The following is an 18,754-nucleotide window of genomic DNA, read 5'->3' as shown; positions in this document are numbered from 1 at the left end:
GCAGGCAAAGTAGGCAGCGGTCAATTCAATCAACCATTCAACCAGTTAGTTGGTTCCCGTCTTGCTTGCCACCAGTGCCAGTGCCAGTGCCAGTGCCAGTGCCAGTGCCAGTGAAGATGAGGGTGAACGATAGATATTGTTCGCTATTCGCTGTTCATGGTAGGGCTGCCAATGCCTCACTCCTTCATCGCCATGCTGTGTCCATGGTGGGATGGGATGAGATGTCTGGAGCCCATTCGGCCAGTCAATCAGTCAGCGTCTGTCTGTCTGTCTGTCTGTCTGTCTGTATCTCTGGCTGTGCCGCATGCGGGCAGCGTTCCATGCCGTCACACATATCGATTCGCTCTTCTGTCAGACCATTACAGTGCACAGTGCATCGTGTAGCCGCCAGCACCCAAGCGCTCTAGACGGACAGAGGGGGAAAAAAAAAAAAAAAAATTAAAAAAATCCAATAACACATGATCTAGTCAATTCACAACTGGTGTGCGTGTATACAGGCCGGGAGGACAGAGAAGACGATACGTAGGGATGGATGCTGTATTCACGCTCGACGGATACGTAGGTAGGCGGGTGCAGGTAGGTGGGTAGGTAGGGCGTGTGAGGTTTACCAACACAAGCAAACGTCGACTTCGATTGAGGTGTCGAGACACAGCCAGCTAGCTAGCCTGTCCATCCATCCATCCATCCCGTTGTCGCCCATCGGCCTCGCGGCCTACCTCCCCGCCTCCCTGGTCGTAGTAGTATTGGCTTCTTACCACCCACCATGAGCGATGCATGCGTGCGTGGGCGGGGTGGGCGAGCATATAGACAGATAGGTCTCTCTCTAGTCGGGCTTTGTTCAACAGCGGTGCTGAGTGAGCTGGGTGAGCTGGGTAGAGCTAGGTGTCTCTATGCTGCCGTGGGGGATCGGCAGTTGCTGTGCTGCTGTTGTTTTGGCGGGTATAGTGAAGGAAGGATTCGATGCAGAGACAAGAGAGCAGGCTGCATATAGGATTGGTTGGTAGATGACCTCCGACAGCTAGCAGTTCAACATAGAACCCCACCACATTTCTTCCTTTTCAACTCATGTATATTCTTCTCTCTGCCAGATGGATGCGTACCGAAAAGACTTTTGATCCCACCTTCCCCTTTCATTCCCCCCTCCCCTAACCACCACCACACAAACTCCAACTCCAACTCCCTCGATCTCACACCTCACACCAACCTACCCTACTCCCAAGACTCCTGTCCCCAACCCGGCACGCCATCATTTCTCCTTGCCCTTCCCCTTTCCCGCCGCTGCACCACCACCACCACCACCCAAGCTGCGCTTAAACGCCTTGGAGAACTTGCGTGGATCTAATTACATCGTGCGTTAGCCACCGTACCGCTCAAAGGGTAAAAGAAAGACCAAAGTAAAACCAAGTGAACCAAAGAGGACGCAATGAGTGAGAGGAGGAGAAGAAGAACAAGACGCAGAGACGACACGAAAGAGACAAAAGACGCAGAAAGCAAGCACATGCCAAAAACCACAACGACCACCATACCGCACCACCGTACAACGAGAGCGAGAAGGAGAACGAGCGCGGCAGAGCTCAACTAAAGCGCTACAATGCCATGCGGAGAAACGCAATGCGGCAAGGCGAGAGAGCAAGGCCGTCAGGCTTCGCTTCATGCCCATCTCATCTGATCTCATCTCATTGCGTCGTCTTGCCTTGTCTCGAGCACCATACCATACCATGCCATGCCACGCGTACGAAACGAACGTAGGTAGAGCAGGCAGAGGAGTAAGCTGCAGACAGACAGACAGACAGACAGACGCTCCTGCTGGCTGGCTGGCTAGCTGGTTGGCATGTGAAAGACCAGTCGCGGCGGGCGGGCGGCGGGGCGAGACGAGCACGAGACGACGACGTGCGTGCGTGCAGACAGGGAACAGGGGGCGCGGCGCGGGACGGGAGCGGGTTTGACTAAGCAGAGGAAGAGATGCTGGAGGAAGTGCAGTAGTAGAAGAGGAAGTGCGGTGAGGCCAAACGGGCAAGTGTTTGCGAACGACGACGCCAACGAGCGAGCGAGCGAGCAAACGAAATGCAGAGGTAGCCAACGACGAAGCGTCGACTCTGCTTCGCTTTAGCTCAACTAAAGCACTGCGCGTTGGCGAGTTGGCGACCAACGGGAAGTGGTGCCTGGGGCGGGAGTGATGGGGAGAGGACAGAGGATACGTGTTTGAAGAAGCGGAGTGAGGCGCGCCCGCGCAGAGTTGTGGCATGTGCAAAAGAGAAAGGAGACTAGAACAACAAAGTAGCAGACAGACAGGCGGGGGGGCTGGAGCGCAGGCTAGCAAGGCATGACATGGCGGTGCATAATTCCTTTGCGGCCGGGGAAGCGCAATGGTGCAGCCGGCATGAGAGACAAGACGATGGAGAAGGAAAGAAAGAAAGCGAGCAGCAAAAGACGGAAATGACAAAACGAACAAGCATGAAACCGAGGGGCGGGCAATGAAAGGGAAGCGAAAAAACAAGAAGCGAATGGCAAATGAGACACAAACGTACCTTTTCTGCTCATCTTGATTGGATCTCTCGTACCTGCATTCGGACCAAACGATAAAACATCCAAGAGTCAGTCATCAATCAGCCACAACGAACAACGACGCGCGGGAAGGGAAGAAAAAGAACAACAACAAATTTCCCCGTCGTCGGAATGTGGCGCGCTCCGGCAAAGCAATTCCACACTGTTGGCAGCGTGAATCAGGCGAGGTGCAGATGATGATGGTCGAGGAAAAAGCAGAGTTGCCGTCGACGACGACGACGACGAAAGCCACCACACCTTACCACCCACGCGGCATGGTGTTTGGACCGGACATCATGGTATGCGCACATGGCTCTGCTAAACCGGGGCAAGAGGAGCATGCTCGTCATGAGCACAAGCGAGCGATAATGATCCGAAGACGAGCGCAAACCAACCGACCGACCAACCGGCGGCGAGCCATCAAAGGCCGACGGGCAGAGCACAAAGCAGATGACGAGCCATGGCGCACACATGACCGATTCTGCGGCAGCGCCAAGAAGCAAACGAAGCCAGATGCAGGGCGCGCATGGGTGTAGCGGTGATGGTGGTGGTGGTGGTGGTGGTGGTGGTGGACCGTCCGCCGCCCGTCCGCTTCCAGGTAGACAGACGAGAGCTGTAACCGTATACCAGCCATCCGGATACATGTACCGTGAAGCAAAAAGGGCAGGGCGCCTCCGCAGCCAAAGCGGTAAGCGGGGCCCGGGGGTGCGGGAAAAAGAAAAGACGACGACAGCCACAGCAAAGGCACCCCGGAAATAGACCAGACCTGACATGGACGAGGGCGCAAGTGAATGGCCATAAGTGGCAGGCGACAGGCAGCGGGAACGGCGAACGACTAACCAGAGACCGGGGGCGAGAAACCACGATTCCCCAGGCGGCCGAGCGGCCGTGTGGTTCTTTTTGCAGCCAACCACCACCCAGCGCTCTGCTCGACACAAAGTCTTTGCTCGCCGCGACGTGGGGTTAGCCCGGCGCGGGGCAGCGCACGTGGCCCGCGAGCCTGTCCAGCAGCAGCGGAGACGAAGAAAAAGCTTGCTTTCCCATGCCCTGGCCTGGCACCTGGCTCCGGCACATTGCGCGGATGCTGCCACCTCGGCTCATTGTCGCCCGAGGCAAATCAAACAGGCCAGCAGAAACAAAGCCTCCGAGGACCCGCTGGTGGGTGGCTGGATGATTCAAAAAAAGAGTGCGCTGCGTCCGTATGATCGTCCGTGGGGATGGCGCTGCAAACAGGCTGCGCCCCGCAAAATGTTTATTCGAACAACATGGGGTCATCCGCGTGAAGGCTGCTGGACAAAGAAGTGCCGAAAGAAAGGAAAAAAAGGTTGTTCTGGAAAGTTGCCCATTGCCGACGCATCTGGCAGCAGACGACCCCGCAAGTGCGACACGAGGCACCAAGACGTCTTTGGTCTTTGTCTGTGTCGTTATTCGCAAGAGGTCTGCTAGTGCGCAAAAGCTAGACTTGGACCGATACAAACAGTCATGCCGGAAGCGGGGGTACGTATTCGGGGATTTTAGTCGTCTCGATGCGTTGCACGGTAATTGAGCGGCAAAGGGCAGCAAAAGTCCATCGACGCTAGCGCCAGATGGTCCTGGTGCCGCGCGGTGGCAGGGATATCCAGCGGCAGGGCGGGAATAAGGCGCTGGCGGTCAAAAGCCGTCCAGAAGGGGAAGCCGAGCGCGCCACGGGGTTCAACTTTAGCAGCGAAGAAATGAGAACACGTACCTTTGCCTCCTTCCCAAAAGCCACTGCCCTTCTTGCCGATGAGTGTGGCGTGACAGACACCGCAATCTTCCGGTCGAAAATTTTGCTCACGCGAGCCTTGAGGGAAATGAATTAGACGTGGGGCGCGTTCAGGAGACGCTGGTCAACTCACAATATCCACTGCGAGAGAGAAGTCAGCAAAAAGGAAAAGCAATGATCGACAAGACTTGGAGTAGGGCTGCAGGTGGGAGACACTTGGCAACGGAACAGGCGAAAAAAGGAAAGACATGGGCGGCAATGCGGGGGGTGGGGGGGGGATCGGGGCAGCCAAACTGGGGAAACTCGGCCAGCCATATGGCGTCTTTTCGGCGGATGTGGGCCAACCCGCCGCCTCGGGCCTCTACAACAAACACCAGCACTCACCATGTCATACGATTCGCGTGTTCGTTGGGATGGCCTGCCTCTGCGTCGTGGCATCTGCCCGAGACAGGTCAGTCAGCCACAGCACTTGACCACCATCAACGTCGTCGAGGGCGAGGGTGTTTTGGGTCAGAGGGCGGAATGCAATACCTGTCGCATGGGAAGACCTTATTGCAGCACGAGAACCTGGACCGTCGATGAGCAAGCACTCCACGACAACAACAACAACAACAACAACAACCGAGACCTACCGGAACCACCTAAAGCTCTTTGCATAGTGCGTGCACCGTCCGCGCCTCGGCAGCTCTTGTCCAGCAACGATTCCGAGATTCTCTCTGGCCTGGGCACGCGCAATACAGTCAACATGTGAGCCAATCGCACCTGTGCCCAGGGAAGGGGCCGGCGACAAACCTTTTTGCGAGGGAGAGGTCGGGCGGCGCGACCTGTGTGATCACGTTGTCAACATCAGTAAGGGTGCACCACGCAGCAAATAGGCTCGCGGGCGCCCTTCCGCCCAGGCGGCCCCGGCTCGTTTCCGACGTACCTGTCGATGCGCTAACCAGCAAGAACTTTACTTCTGGAATCCGGAATCCTGTCGACGCACGCAGTTAGGTTTCCGTGCCTTGAATGCCCCGTTGGTGATGGCGTTTCCCCTTTTTCCGTGCAACGTGATTCGACGATGTAGGTGGAGGACGTGGCACGTACCCATTTTCTTGTGGCACGCCCTGCATATCGCCATTGCATTTTCGCCCCGGACTGACGCGACCCCCGGACTGGGGTACGGCGTCGAGCAGCCCGAGCACGTCGGGACGAAGTTGCTGTTGGGCGCCACCAACATCAGCTGGCAGCCGCCATCGGCTATTCCGTACATTGGCTTACCTTGTGAGCAGGTCGACTGGCGTGCAGCCGTCGAGATCGAGGTGGCCGGCGCGGACTGAGTTGGCGTGCATCATGTCCATGCGGTAGCCTTGCTTCTGTCAGTCGCATGACCACATGGAAATTGAGCTCCTCAGACGGTACCTATACTGAGAACATTGGCACATTTCTCGCAAGACTCTGTCCGTAGGTCCGTATTCTTGTTAGCAGCGCCTTGGGGCTTGATGTTGACAAGGTCGCGCATGTCCTTGCATCGCGTGCACTTGACTGTAAGGCACAGCTTGACGAGCTCGAGCAGTTCGATGCCAGACAGTTCTAGATGCGGAAAGGACAAAGCAATGCCCCTCTCGGGACCGGCTGCAGGAGAACTCTCGGCTCGCGGCCCCTCTACTGCATCCTCGTCTTGGCTGTCTTCTTCAGAGTCATCTGCATACGACTCGTCCGAGTCTTCATCTTCAACGTCATCCTCGGCGTTGCTCGGATGCCACTCTGGAGGCCTCGGGATGGTGACAATGTGACCCTTTTGGTCGTTGTTAGCATTGCCAGCTATCGGCTGCGCCGTAGCAGCACCGGCGGCGGACGCAGCCGCCGAGCTTGCTTGCGCCGTTCCTAGTCCTGCCATCTGATCAGCGACTGCAGCGACGGTAGCCTCTTCGGGCCTGCGAGGGGCCTCGCGCGCCATTGTGTGCATGTTTGCCGACAGGTAGTTGATGTGATTCATCAAGGTCCAGTTGGGATTGATGCCAACCCTCTCCACAAAGGCATGCTCCAGGTGCGAAGCGTCCCTTTCCTCGATACCCTGCAGTTGCACGCGACAAGGCTGCAGCGGATAGGCTTCAGGAACCATTAGCTCCACCGTCTTGACTGCCTGCAGCGGCAAAGGCAAGTCGGCCCTTTTGCGTGGCTCGACGGGTAGCACAAAGAGTCCATCGGCCAGCTTGGTGAATTGAGGCAGCCTTTGGAGACGGGCCTCTAGCTGGCGTAGCTCTTGCTCGCGCCTGGCCCTGGCCGCGTCTCGCTGCTCGGTGCTGTATGCGGGCTCAGATGGCTTCGCTGGCAACGCCGAAGGTGCTAGCATTTGTGGTGGAGCATCCCTTTCGGCTACCTCTGCAGCAGCTGTGGGGGCATCATCAGGAGTCTCCATGGCTGCAGCATTGGGGACAATCTTGATGGAAAACGTCTCTGCGGGCTGAGCTGTCAGGAGCGTCTCGAGCCGCTTATCCAATGCATTCATGGCTGCCAGGAGTGTGGTATTCGATTTGCCGGCAGCCAGCACAGCATCAAAGCCTCGCTCGACGTTGATCTGGAAACCACGGTCCATCTCACTGTTGGTGACCCTCAGCCGCGGTGGCGCAGCCCCACCACCACAACCATAAGACGCGGGGACGACGAGAGTGCATTGCAGGGCATCAATATCGAATGGAAAATCCGGATCCGAAGGTTTAATGCCAAACTCCATGACAGTCGAGCCGTTCGCTTCCTGACGTTCCTTGGGAGCGAATCTGCGGCGGATTTGCGAAAGCTGAAACTGGCGAGGATCCTCGGCTTGCGCCCGGGGCGTGGGTCGCTGCACGACGCGCGAGCCATCCACCCTCACGGCAGGAGTGTCGCTGCTGACGGGAGCAGGCGGAGCGTGTTGTTGCTTTGGAGGTCCCGACGACGCATCATTGCCGCGCTCCGACTCGGTCGCCACAGCAGAAGAACCTGGAGGTTGGCTTGCATGCTGCTGGTGCTGGGATCTGGCGGCGGCGGCGGCGGCAGCGTCGTGGGCAAAGAGGCAATCGTCACCGGCACGGCAGCCTAAAACAGTTGGGAAAAAAAGAAGAATCTTGATCAGCAACGTAAGGTATTCAGGGATCGGCAAGTCCGGTGACTGTGCAAAAAGGTAGCAGAAGAAGAAAAAGTTTGAAAAAGAAATCAGGGATCGGGCGAGGGGCCCCACACAGCAGCACAAGTCAACGAGGGGCAATGGAAGAAGAACAACAAGAAGAGGTCCCACGTGCTCACCGGCATTGGTGGTAGAGGGTGCGTGTGAGCAGGAAAAGAGTTTTGACCACCCAACATAATGCAATGCAACGCAACGAGGAGAGAAGAGAGGCTTACCAGATTTAGAGGCGTAGAAGCGGCATGCCCGTCTCTTGGTCGCTCCTCGCGGTGGCGCAGCAGCCGGCTGATGGTGTTGAAGGGCTCCTCGGCGTCGGTGTCGTCCTGTTGGAGCCTGCTGTTGCTCTGCGCTGTCATTGTTGTCGGCCATTTGCGCAGAAGCAGAGCGGTGCAGCGGTTGTGAAGCTCAGATGACCCTCCCTTTGCGCCGGGGTGCGGCGGCTAGATTGATGCGTTGGCAGCTTGGTTATCGGTGTTGTAGCTGGGGCGGATGCGTGATGGCTGTTCCGCGGGCCGTCGTGAGGGGGAGCTGTAGGATTTGGGGGTGTGATGGTGTTGTTGGTCGTCAGGTCGTCAATGAATGATCGCCGTGAGTGATGTCGGGCAAGCAACCGCGCGCGGTCGTCGACGTCGTCGTCAGGTCAGCTGGCCGTACGACTCCAATGTCCAACCTTTTTTTCTTTTTCCCCTCTCTCGCTCAAGGACGTGGTCATCTCAAGATTTTAACCTGCCACCTTGACTCACCACAGCGCCGTCGCGTAAGGCTGCGGACCCTCCCCCCCAACTGGCAAAGATGCTGCACCCCATCCATGGCTCATCATGATGCATCGCGCCAGTTACGTACCTGCCGTGTATCTGTGTGTGTGTGTGTGTGTGTGTGTGTGTGTGTGTGTGTGTGTGTGTGTGCGGCCTTTGACAAGCTACAGCACCAACTCCCCCACGACATTCTGCATCATCATGAGCAACAATCAATCCTCCACAAAGGTCCTTCGGCTCAAAGGGGGTGTTTACATGGCACGAGCATACATACATAGGGACATCACTAGATCGATGATAAACAGCCAGACGGGCACGCAAAGTGCCGTCGTCGTCGTCGGATCAACTGAAGAAACTCGGACCAAGGCGCGCGCACGCATCACAGAACATAGAACAGAAGAAAATTTTCCCCTGCCCCTCCGTCCCTCCCCATCTACATATCTCTCCCTCGCCGTCCATGGTGCTCCGCTGTCATCGTCTGCTCGTGTCGTAATCCAGGAGGAGAGGTAGTTGTACGATTGAAGGCAAACAACTTTCCCTTACCCCAGCCACACACGCGCCCGGGTGAGAGGGGAGAGACGAATGGCGGGGGCCGCTCCGAATAAAAGTCATCGTGACATTATACAAGTGGACTTCTTCTACCGCTCTCATCTTAACTTCTAACTCCTACCGACCGCATGAAGAAATCCATGCATCCATGCACCGCCAACTTGCCCCGTCAGTCATTCAGTCAGTGCACCAGTCAATGCAGTGTTTCAAGAAAACTCCACTTTTTCACGTTTTTTTTATTTCACAGCCAGCTCAGACGGAGGGACATGTGAGTTATGTAGCTTGTTATGTATGAAGAGCCATTATTTCTCGCTACTCACCAATGCCTCCCCCTCCCCCTCCCCGCCCCCGGACGAGCCGTTGTGGATGATGCTGATGATGATGATGATGATGATGATGATGAGGTAATAAGCTGCCTGTCATCCATCCCGTATTCTCCCGGTCTCTGGCAGCCTCGAAAGTGGAGCTAGGTACCTATGTACTTGGTCCCTGCACCCACTGGCCCCCCACCCACCACCTCTCTGCCTCTGCACCACGAGCAACGAGCAACGAGGGAAACTAGGGGTGATGGATCCACTCACAGCTTTCACTTTCTCTCTGCTGCTGCTGCTGCTGCTATCTCGCTCCCCAGAGCAGCTACTACTACGTACAAGTACAATAATGTCCTTCGGTCCATCCGTCCGTCGCTTGTATAATGTTACAGGGCTTCTTGCTTTCTTTCTTGCTTTCTGCTTTCTGCTGCTACTGCTGCTACTGCTTCTACTGCTTCTCTTACAAACCACACACACAAACACACACCGTCACCCGGTATGCTCCGTCTCTGGCATGTGAAACTGGCAGGGCTGGGTTGGGCTGCGGCGGGCGTCTCTCAATCCATCCACCCATCCCACCCCTGACCATCCACGCACGCATCCCACGCGCACACAGGCGCCTTGTCGTTTTTTTTCCCCCCCTTCTTTGTCGTCCACCTTTGTGTGTGCGCGCGCCAGAGAGATATACACCACCACCTCTGCAGCCCACCTGTCCGTCGTCCACAATGAAAGACGGAAAAGAAAAAGAGAAAAAAAGGATAAGAAAAGAAAATTCGTGAGCCTCGTGCTGAAGAGAACAAAGTGCAACATGGTATCCCGGGAAAAATTTTTCAGCACGGAGAAAGCTTCACTTCTCCCCCCCCCCCCCCCCCCCCCCCCCCACCCTTTCGTTCCCCTCCCATTCCAACCCCTGCGCATGCAGAGAGGCCGCTCTCCTCCCAAACCCAAAATAACACCGTTTGCGAGAGCAAGAACCATTAAAACTTTGGAAATCACAAAAGAGCAGTCGCCAGACACCGCCACGCTATGTTTGTGAGAAATGCAATCAGGGACTTTGTCCGCTGCAGAGAAGAACCACAAGGACACGGTCCGGTCTCTGTCCACATGACAAAAGGTTCGTAATCAAAAGGCTACCATCCACGTTCGTGATATTCTTGCAGGCCGCTGTCAAAGTAGTTTGTCGTCCACGAGTTGTTGCCCTTTGCAGCGGGGTTTTCCTTGAGCGTCGGAAGAGGCGCTGGTTGGGGCTCACCTGGATAGTGCTTGAGGTTCTTCACATCGGTCGATGTATGTCTTCGCTTGAGAACGGCATTGTTGGTCGAATTCTTTTGCTGGCGTTCCCACAGCAAGTGTTTCCTCAGCGACTCGGTCAGCTCTGTGGTGAGCATGTTTCGTCGAGTCGTCCGAGGAGACAATGCTGGTGGCGCTGCATGAGTGTTGGAGGTAGTCATGATGATTGGTTTTGACCGTGGAATGTTGTTGTTGTTGTTGTTGTTGTTGTTGTTTGTTTCTGGGGCAGGTTCGTATCGTAGAGTGTTGGTGGTGGGAGAGGCAGTAATGGACGGTCCGTTGGGCGAGGTATTTTTGGATCGTCTCAACGCAGGAGTCGACTGCGAGGCGGCGTTTTGTAATGCTTGGGCCCGGTCGCCCTCGTGCATCAGGGTTGTGAGGAGGGAGCGACGCGAAGTCAAGTTTGGCTTTGAGTCGACTCGTTGGAACGACACCTTTTCCTCAACACTAGCGGGTCCGCTGTCCGTCTCCGAGTCCTCCCATTGATCCTCGTCATCGTCCTCGATGGCACTCTCCGACACTTCCTCGTCGCTATCACTTTCAAACACGTCTTCGTTTTCGTATGCTTTGGCGAGCGCTTTGGACGACGACAGTTGTTCAAAGGAAGGCTGTTTTCGTGCGCCAATGGGCTTCTTTAGGCCATCGGAAAGCGAGCTGCGAGCGTTGGTCCTCATCTGGGCCATTTGCATGTGAGTCTCAAGGGAGGAATCTCCTCCCTCGTCCGAGGAACCGCCAAGCGTGAACATGGCGCCCTTTTTCTTTTGCACAGGGGCGGGCTGCGTGTTTTGTGGTGCGATGTTGAAGGTAGGAATGGGTTGTGGCGTAGGCTGCAGGTTGGTTTTGGAGCGATATGAAGAGGAGACGCGACCTGGCGAGAAGCCGCGGACGACGCTATGAGAACTGCAGTCTGTAGAAGTGCTAGTGTCAGAGCCAACGACGGGCGGGCTTAGTTTCGAAAGATCGCTGTCGACGGCGGTGGCGACGGTCGACGTGGACGACTCCGGGACCATCTGCGGCTGGGCGGTGGATCGCGGTGTTGTGTCCTCGACGCGAGGCTCGTCCTTTTCACACAAGGATGGCATCTGCGGCACGGGGGGTGGCATGGGCAGTGGCGACAAGGGTTCCAGTTCCTTCTTCTCTTTGATTGAAATGACTAGGCTTTCAAGATCAATGGGTGTTATATGCTTTTCCGTCCCTCGGTTCCGGCTCTCAGTCGAGTCGAGTCTCCGAATCTGGGGCCGTGCCGAGGCGGTGGTCTGCAGGGTCGATATGCTGTTGACGCGGTCGTCTGACACGTCGGATTCGAGGCTGGAGGAGAGGGCAGGCACAGACATTGAGCCTGGATCGGAGCCCTTGCGGGTGAATGACCAGGAGGGGGTGTCGAAGAGGGAAGACGAAGGGGTGGGATGGTCTGGGGCGCAGCAAAAGGTCTCGCGGTTCCAAAGGCGCCAACTCAGGTTTTCGAGACGTTTGCCCTCATCCAGAGAGTCGGAGCATTTGGCAAAGACTTGGTGGGTCAGGGTCAGCGGGGCAGGAGACAGGCAGAGAAAAGGGATCGCTTACTTGACCAGAGACCAAACAATTGCTCAGGCGAGCGAGTGTCGACGGTGTGAATGGCAGCCGACTCGACCTGCAGTATGGGGACCTGCGACTTGAAGGGCATGGTGACGGGGGGGGGAGGACGGCTCGGTCGGTCGAGGCCGAGGTTGGTGGTGGTGGTGGTGGTGGTGGTGTTGTCGTTGTTGGCGGAGCGATGGGGATTGGCGATGTGTATCCGGGGGATTGTCGTCTCGGGGGAGGGATGTGGAGAAGGGCGTGGATTGGAATAAGGGATTGCAAAGGGCGAGTTTTGACAAGCAAAGGGCTGTTTCCGATTGCGTCAAGGCTCTTGTTGATCGGCAGGTCCGAAAACCGCGAGGATGGCTTTGAGTGCAGGCGTTCGCGCTGCGCTCATAAGTAATGGTGCATGCCCGAACAGCGTGGCAGAAGCGGAGAGTGAGACACGGGGTCGCGGTGGTGAAAGGTGGATGGATGCGGTCTGGGAGGGTGTGGAGGTGGTTGTGGTGGTGGGCAGAGAGAGAGAAGTAGGAGGGTGAGTGTGAGTGTGAGTGGCGGCCTTGCAGCGGGCGGGCGGCGAGGGCGAGGGCGAGGGCGAGGGGGGGAGCGGTGGTAGTGGTATGGTAGTGCCAGTGCAGGGTAGGAAGACGTGGACGTGTGGACTGGACGGGCGGGAAGGCGGGTGAGAAAGCTGGGGTGGGCGCTGGGTTTTGTCGTTCACAAGAAGTGAAGGCGAGGATCAGTGCTTTTTGTCCGTCCGTCCGTCCGTCCGTCTGTCTGTCTGTCTGTCTGTCTGTCTGTCGTCTGTCTGTCCGTCTGTCTGACAAGCCAACAGCACAAGGAAGTTGAGGCGTTTGCGCGCATGGACGGCTGTCTTCACTGGCCTGGCCTGGCCTGGCCTGCGAGGGCTTGGACTTGGGCTTGGGCTTGGGCTTGGGCTCTGGCTTGGGTACGGGTCAAGGTGTATGTGGGCATGGGCATGGGTAGGGCATGGGCAGGGCATGGGCATGGGCATGGGCATGGGCATGGGCATGGGCATGGGCATGGGCAGTGCAGGGTGTCTATGGACTGGACTGTGGACTGTGGACTGTGGACTGGACTGGACATGGGCCATGGGGCACCCCAGGTGCGGCTGGCAGGCATTGAAACCACAAAGCCAACCTACCTGAGGTAACGGATAACGGATGCAAGTCAAGTCACATGCCCTGCCGCATCCGAGCACCCAGCACCCAGCACACACCTCTGCCACGCGCCCGGCGGCTGATGGTCGCTAAGGTACAAACTGCCTTACACACGAGGTTCTGCCGGCTGAGCTTGATACTTACCACTTATGCACTGCTAATGGTCTAGCCTGTGCCTGCCTAGGTACCTACGCTTCACCTGCGCTCACTCTCTCTCCTCCCTCTTGTACGGCGCCTCTCCGGCCACGGTGATTCAGAGACTGCCGCTGACCCCGTGTTGATTGCTCAACTCAACCGCACTCCAAAGGACTTGTGTCCGTCTGCCCACCTCCCCAGTTTTCCCTATCTAGCGGTGGCCATTGCAACAACATGTTGTAGTTACTCTTCGGCCAAGGCGACAACGAAAGGAATGAAGGCGTGCCTGAGCCAGAGCCTGAGCTTCACCACGCCTCACCACGCCACGCCACGCCACGCCCGGTCGGAAGGCTCAGCCACAGCTGAATGAATCACATGCCACGAGGAATTTTACGCGCGCAGCCAGCTGTCTCGTCGACCGATTCCATTGTTGCGAGTCAAAACACGGCACCTCTCGCTGTGACGTCGAGTGTGTTTTGCTCTCGTCATCCTCTCGTTCCTGGACCCGCATCATCAAATAAAGCCTCGCCCGGGGACTTTGACGACAAGCGATGAGTAGTGCGCTGTCACTTGACAAAGTCCAGTCAGTCTCACCGGGTCAGGCCCCATGTGTGCAACAACCCAGCTGCTGCTTTCAGCGCTGCCGACAAACTGTAAGCCCAGATGACTGTTTGCAAACCACAAGTGCTACTGCACCATGCAGTGCCGGTCAAGATACAACCCTGAACTTCACCTGATCAAAAGACCCTGCCTGACCTGCATACCTTACCCCACAAAACCCGCAACCCATCGTCGAGTCCCCTTCACGTGTCGCAGATCAGACGGGACTACCTAACCCCAGCCGGAGGAGCCCGCTCGTGATCCAACAAACCCTCCTCCTCCTCCTCTTCCTCCTCCTTCTTCTCCGCTCTGTCAAACCACCGCCCCTCCATGCGCACATTGCGTGATGGCAAATCTCAATCAATCAATCGCTTCGTTGCATTTTCCCGGAATATTTGCTCCACGTCACCTCAGCCTCCCCATTTCCTGTCTCAAACCAACCGTGACGTGGTACCTCGCCCGAATCTGCGGGCAGCAAGGGGATTTTTTGCTACTCCCGTGCAACACGTATGCGCATCAAAGACGGTCAAGGTCAGACCTGTGATTGTGTCTCTCTCTCTCTCTCTCTCTCTCTCTCTCTCTCTCTCTCGCTCGCCAACTCCTTTGCCTCTGCGTCGAAACGGCGGCGCCTGGGCAGTCAACCAACCAGGCTGACATCACCAACTACACACGGCATGTTTATCAAAGACACGGGCAGCAGGGGGCGAGTGTGAAGAGCGCATTCCTTCTTCTCCTGTTGCTTCAGCCGTCTTTTTTGGGCGAAGGAAGACCAGTTCCCCGGTGCAACTGGCTAGACGGATACCAGGCACCAGGACAGGGCGCTTTTGGTTTGGTCACTAGTCCCCAAAATGGTATGGTTGACGTCGCGTGCGTGGCTCCGGCTGATGGCATTCCGCTGCGCTAGCTGAAGTGTACCTTTTTTTTTTTTTTTTTCCCCCTTCCTTCTCTCTGAACTGCCGAATCCTCCAAGTCCACATCACCATTCATCCACAAACCAGATTCAATCATCACCACGGGACCGCGCCGAACCGCTGCGTCGCTAATGCGCCCTGCGCTCAATCCGGGTCGAGCTCATGATCGTTCAGGGTACATTCAGCATGTTCCGCTCCATCCAGTACTCGCACTATGCTCGCACTCGCTGGGCCCATGTCCGTGGTAAAAACAACCTTGACCGTCTTGCGCCACAACACCATGACACAAAAAGAAAAGACACGACTTCCATTTATCCCGGACCTGTAGGCTGCGCCCCGGGGAACACTTCCCGTTAACAGGCTTCTGCAAAAACAGCCCCATCTGCATGAGTCTCACTCTCGGCCAATGCGCAAAGGGTCTGACTATGCAACATCCCACGCCGGGCTGGTCATCTGCCTCCGAGGCGCTCCTTTTACTCAACTCCTTCCGCACATCCGCTGCTCCTGCGGTCCAACGACTCGGGTGCACATTCGGGACACGCGCGTGTACCCCCCCCCCCGGCATATAAGGTCGGAAATTGGGGCGCTTGAGTCTGCGCCGCATTGACGAATGGGGGCCGTAAGTGCTTCCCCTTTGGTCGACGAGTCGACACCGCCACTTTGCAGTTGAGGGTGTCGAGTTCCCCATGGCGAGAGCATCGGGATGCAATTTCCTCCTGATCGTCAACATGGCTTTGTTGCAAAGGGGGGCAGAGAAACAAGACATCCAACCGCAGCGCACAGACGGGCTTGAGACCCTAGGTACCTAGTTTCTTGGGTTCGCGGGGAAATGCGCGAGCAACACCACGTCAATGCCCTCGCTCTGTGTGAGATTTGAATGCTACCACATAAAACTTGAGCCGTCTGGCTTGACTCGTGTTACCTGCTCGACATGGCAGCTCGTTTGCACAGACGCTTCTCCGATGTCCAGGTTTCTCCGTCTCTTATCCTACGATAATGCAATCGTCCCTATCTCTGGCCATCCCACGCCTGCTGAGATAGATGTACGCGCCACGGCGTCGGACTGGTGAGCTTCGTAGCCGAAGCGCCCACGTGCACCATAGGCCCGGCGTTCCACGCTGTCGGGACCCCAACGAACGGCTCTGGTGTTTGTTCCGCCTGTCCTTGTCGGATCTTGGGCTGCACGCTGCTTGACTTGTCGTAATATTGCCGTGTCCGAGAGAGCGTTGAGACCCTGGAATATTCTGGATTGATCTCCTTCAAGCCCCTTTGGCCATGGAAATAATAGTCTCAATCTTAGGAGACTGAAATGATGAATCAGATGAACAGGGCAGCAAAGCATCCCTTGCGCCAATCTGAACACATTCAGCAGCAGTATAATCAGCATGCGTGCGGTGAGAGCGAGGGCATAGGGCTCCTCACCCGCAGCTGGGTTCATCAGCTGTCAGATCAATGTAGCAATTCCAGCACGGGTGGGGGGGGTTGGTCACAACAGAATCAGATCCAAATATCCTGGTCTCGCACACGATGGACTCACTCAGATACTGCGAGTCCTGACCAAGAATGGCCACCTATTGATGCGTGCTACCAGTGGTCTTTTTTTTTTTTTTTTTTTTTTTCTTGCTTCGACTGCTCACGCGGACGGCGACCAGACCGGCATTCCTTGTTCGAGACGTGGAGCTGGCATTGAATGCAGAGACACGAGCGTGCGACCAACACAGCATCCATCCCCAATAATGAACACGCCGAGTTTGGGGACTGCCTGTACCTGGAGACGACACGACGCCATATCTAAACACCAAAATAGTAACCCGATCATGCGAGCAAGATGCTTTTCGATCTTTCCCTTTGAGCCGGCGTCGACGCGCATCGTCGAGAGGACACGCTGCATGCAACGTCAAAAGACAGCCTCGCCGGCAACATTCCGAGTCCAGACCAGCTGTGCCGGTTTCACGCCGCAGCTTGACTTGCGAGCGGAGCGGCGTCTCAGACGAGTCAGGCTTCTCAGCTCTAGAGTCTCAACTGATGTGCCAGAGGAATGTCACGATACGTCATTCCCAAGCCGCGAGTCAGCGGCGGCGGGGTACTCCAATTGACGGGAACCTGGGTCAACACCAACAACGACAACACATCATCATTATCATCATCATCATCATCATCATCATCATCATCATCATCACCATCATCTTCATCATCACCACCATCGTCATCTCCGCATCCAAGCCCCGGATCTTCACGTTGCATCTTGCTCCAGCGCGGCCCTCGTCCCGTCACTTCATCACCATCAACGTACGTCATTGCTCCGGCCGACGGCGGCGCACGGTGCCTCGCCCTCCGTCCGGCCAGCAGCTCTTTTCGTCTCGTGATGGAGCAGAATTATCCCTCAGCGACATCGAGGCATTTTGTTCGGACAGCAGGCCCCACCAGCAACAGCAGCAGTGACATGACCACGACCCGGGATACAGTCAGCAGCATGTGCGGCGGGCAGCCTAATTGAGCCTCCTCTCCCCATTGCCCCAGCAATTGCCCAAAGCGACAACGGCAGCGCTTGTTTTCGGCCTCTCGAGTTCCTGTGTCCCCCTTTTTTTTTCTTTTTCCTCTCCGAATCGTCATGAGGCTGCTGATGCTCTCCTGAGAGTAGAGCGCTCAAGCTTTGTGCAATTGACGCCGCTGACGGGGGCTCCGGCTACAGCTGTTCTCACATCAGCCCTATCACCACCCTATATCGTTGTGTCTGTTATATGAGCTATCCTTCTTTTGGCCCCCATTTTGGTCCCTGGCTTCTTGGTCGCGCTCGGTCCACGCCGCTCCAAATCCCCCCCACGGCTGTTGCCATTCGCCCATCTCCACAAATCTCAGAGCCGGGGTGATTCTCCTTGGGGTAGGTATCATATCTCGGGCGGCGGTCGGTCGGGGAGGGGGCCACGCTGGCTCATGACTTCTTTGGACGCCCGTCTGTATCTCTTCTGTTCGGGAACTGGTCAGGCGCACACGGCGAATCGTACGACTCGGCTTGTGGACCGACACCTCTGTCTGCCAACTTTTTGCTTCTTTTCTGGGCCACGCGAGGATGAAGAGATGGCGCGGCTTCTTCTGCCCTCGCTTGCCGCCGCCGCCCTGTATTCGTCGCCACTTTGGGCCAGCGAGATGTCTGGTCATCCTGGCCTCTGGACCATCTGCCTCTTGTGTCACTGCCCGTTGGGAGCCTCACCTGGTCGCCCGCAGCCGCATTCACTGCCGATGTAGTGCCGTCGCCTCATCGGAATGCACGTCCGTCTTGCCGCCCATCCGTTTGTCTGTCTCTGTCGGTCGACCGCCAGCTTGATTGACATGACAGCCCTGCCGCCAGCCGCACGCAATCAGTTCTGTACATACGCACCGGGCCAGGAAACCATCACCTCATTGCTCAACACGTGTCTGTCGGTTGATTCTGAGGAGCGTCGTCCGCCGGCAACACGCACTCCTTCCGTGTGCTGAGATTCAGGCGCGCAGGAGGGCAGTCAAACAGTTAGTTCCACCTCCGTCCGGACCATCTTCATCTGCTGCATGAGGTGAGAAGCGTGCCAGGTGCAACAAGATGTGAGAAGCGACCTGGCTCGCGCGTGCCGGCCAGCCAGCCGGCGGTCCGACCCACAAGTACTGTACTGTACATGCCTAGGCACAGGGTGATGGATGGCCCAACACGGCAGCCAGCAGCGCCAGCCATGGGCCGCCCAAGTATCACATCCAAAGAAGAATGTTCCAGGCACCGACAACGACCGCTGCTGCTGCAAGTACCGGACAGTAGCCAAGCAGATTGCGGGACTCTCCTCGTTAAATGTTCCCATGACGACCTGCTTCGATATTGGCCCCGTCCGTCATCCGCAATCAGTCCTATGGACACAAATGTCCAAAGAGAGCCAGACACGCGTGCAAGCGAGCGAGGCGAGGCGAGGCCAATGCAAAAAGGAATCCATCAGCGGTGTGGCGGCCAACACAAATTCACCAACGACGACGCATCTATCCTACTTCAGCAGATGTGATGATGGACGACAA

The 18,754-nt window shown here is 56.7% G+C and overlaps 5 protein-coding genes across 5 annotated transcripts; 3 read left to right on the top strand and 2 right to left on the bottom strand.

Annotated features, from left to right (window-relative positions):
- Positions 1-1,118: 1,118 nt before the first annotated feature.
- Positions 1,119-7,912, bottom strand: IWZ02DRAFT_198187 (uncharacterized protein). The gene is made up of 13 exons (XM_066762523.1): positions 7,649-7,912; positions 5,690-7,345; positions 5,549-5,636; positions 5,375-5,487; positions 5,214-5,261; positions 5,081-5,112; positions 4,921-5,009; positions 4,850-4,855; positions 4,673-4,726; positions 4,422-4,429; positions 4,271-4,366; positions 2,529-2,561; positions 1,119-1,338 (listed from the first exon to the last, which is right to left on the bottom strand). Exons 1-13 carry the CDS (start codon positions 7,797-7,799, stop codon positions 1,247-1,249), a joined length of 2,466 nt encoding a protein of 821 aa, XP_066624279.1. The 5' UTR covers positions 7,800-7,912; the 3' UTR covers positions 1,119-1,246.
- Positions 7,913-8,858, top strand: IWZ02DRAFT_198465 (uncharacterized protein). The gene is made up of 2 exons (XM_066762524.1): positions 7,913-8,300; positions 8,356-8,858. Exons 1-2 carry the CDS (start codon positions 8,026-8,028, stop codon positions 8,693-8,695), a joined length of 615 nt encoding a protein of 204 aa, XP_066624278.1. The 5' UTR covers positions 7,913-8,025; the 3' UTR covers positions 8,696-8,858.
- Positions 8,859-9,114: 256 nt separating this feature from the next.
- Positions 9,115-9,902, top strand: IWZ02DRAFT_445813 (uncharacterized protein). The gene has a single exon (XM_066767193.1). The coding sequence runs from the start codon at positions 9,429-9,431 to the stop codon at positions 9,822-9,824; it is 396 nt and encodes a 131-aa protein (XP_066624277.1). The 5' UTR covers positions 9,115-9,428; the 3' UTR covers positions 9,825-9,902.
- A 226-nt stretch (positions 9,903-10,128) lies between these two features.
- On the bottom strand, positions 10,129-12,314 carry IWZ02DRAFT_198082 (uncharacterized protein). Its single transcript, XM_066762521.1, has 2 exons — positions 11,899-12,314; positions 10,129-11,842 (listed from the first exon to the last, which is right to left on the bottom strand). Exons 1-2 carry the CDS (start codon positions 11,996-11,998, stop codon positions 10,176-10,178), a joined length of 1,767 nt encoding a protein of 588 aa, XP_066624276.1. The 5' UTR covers positions 11,999-12,314; the 3' UTR covers positions 10,129-10,175.
- A 3,941-nt stretch (positions 12,315-16,255) lies between these two features.
- IWZ02DRAFT_197960 (uncharacterized protein) lies at positions 16,256-17,123 on the top strand. The gene has a single exon (XM_066762520.1). It carries the CDS (start codon positions 16,297-16,299, stop codon positions 16,813-16,815), a length of 519 nt encoding a protein of 172 aa, XP_066624275.1. The 5' UTR covers positions 16,256-16,296; the 3' UTR covers positions 16,816-17,123.
- The last annotated feature ends 1,631 nt before the right edge of the window (positions 17,124-18,754 follow it).

Source organism: Phyllosticta citriasiana (assembly GCF_038021145.1).
Source record: "Phyllosticta citriasiana strain CBS 120426 chromosome Unknown IWZ02scaffold_4, whole genome shotgun sequence".
NCBI lineage: Eukaryota > Fungi > Ascomycota > Dothideomycetes > Botryosphaeriales > Phyllostictaceae > Phyllosticta > Phyllosticta citriasiana.
This window is presented reverse-complemented; position numbering and strand designations above follow the sequence as displayed.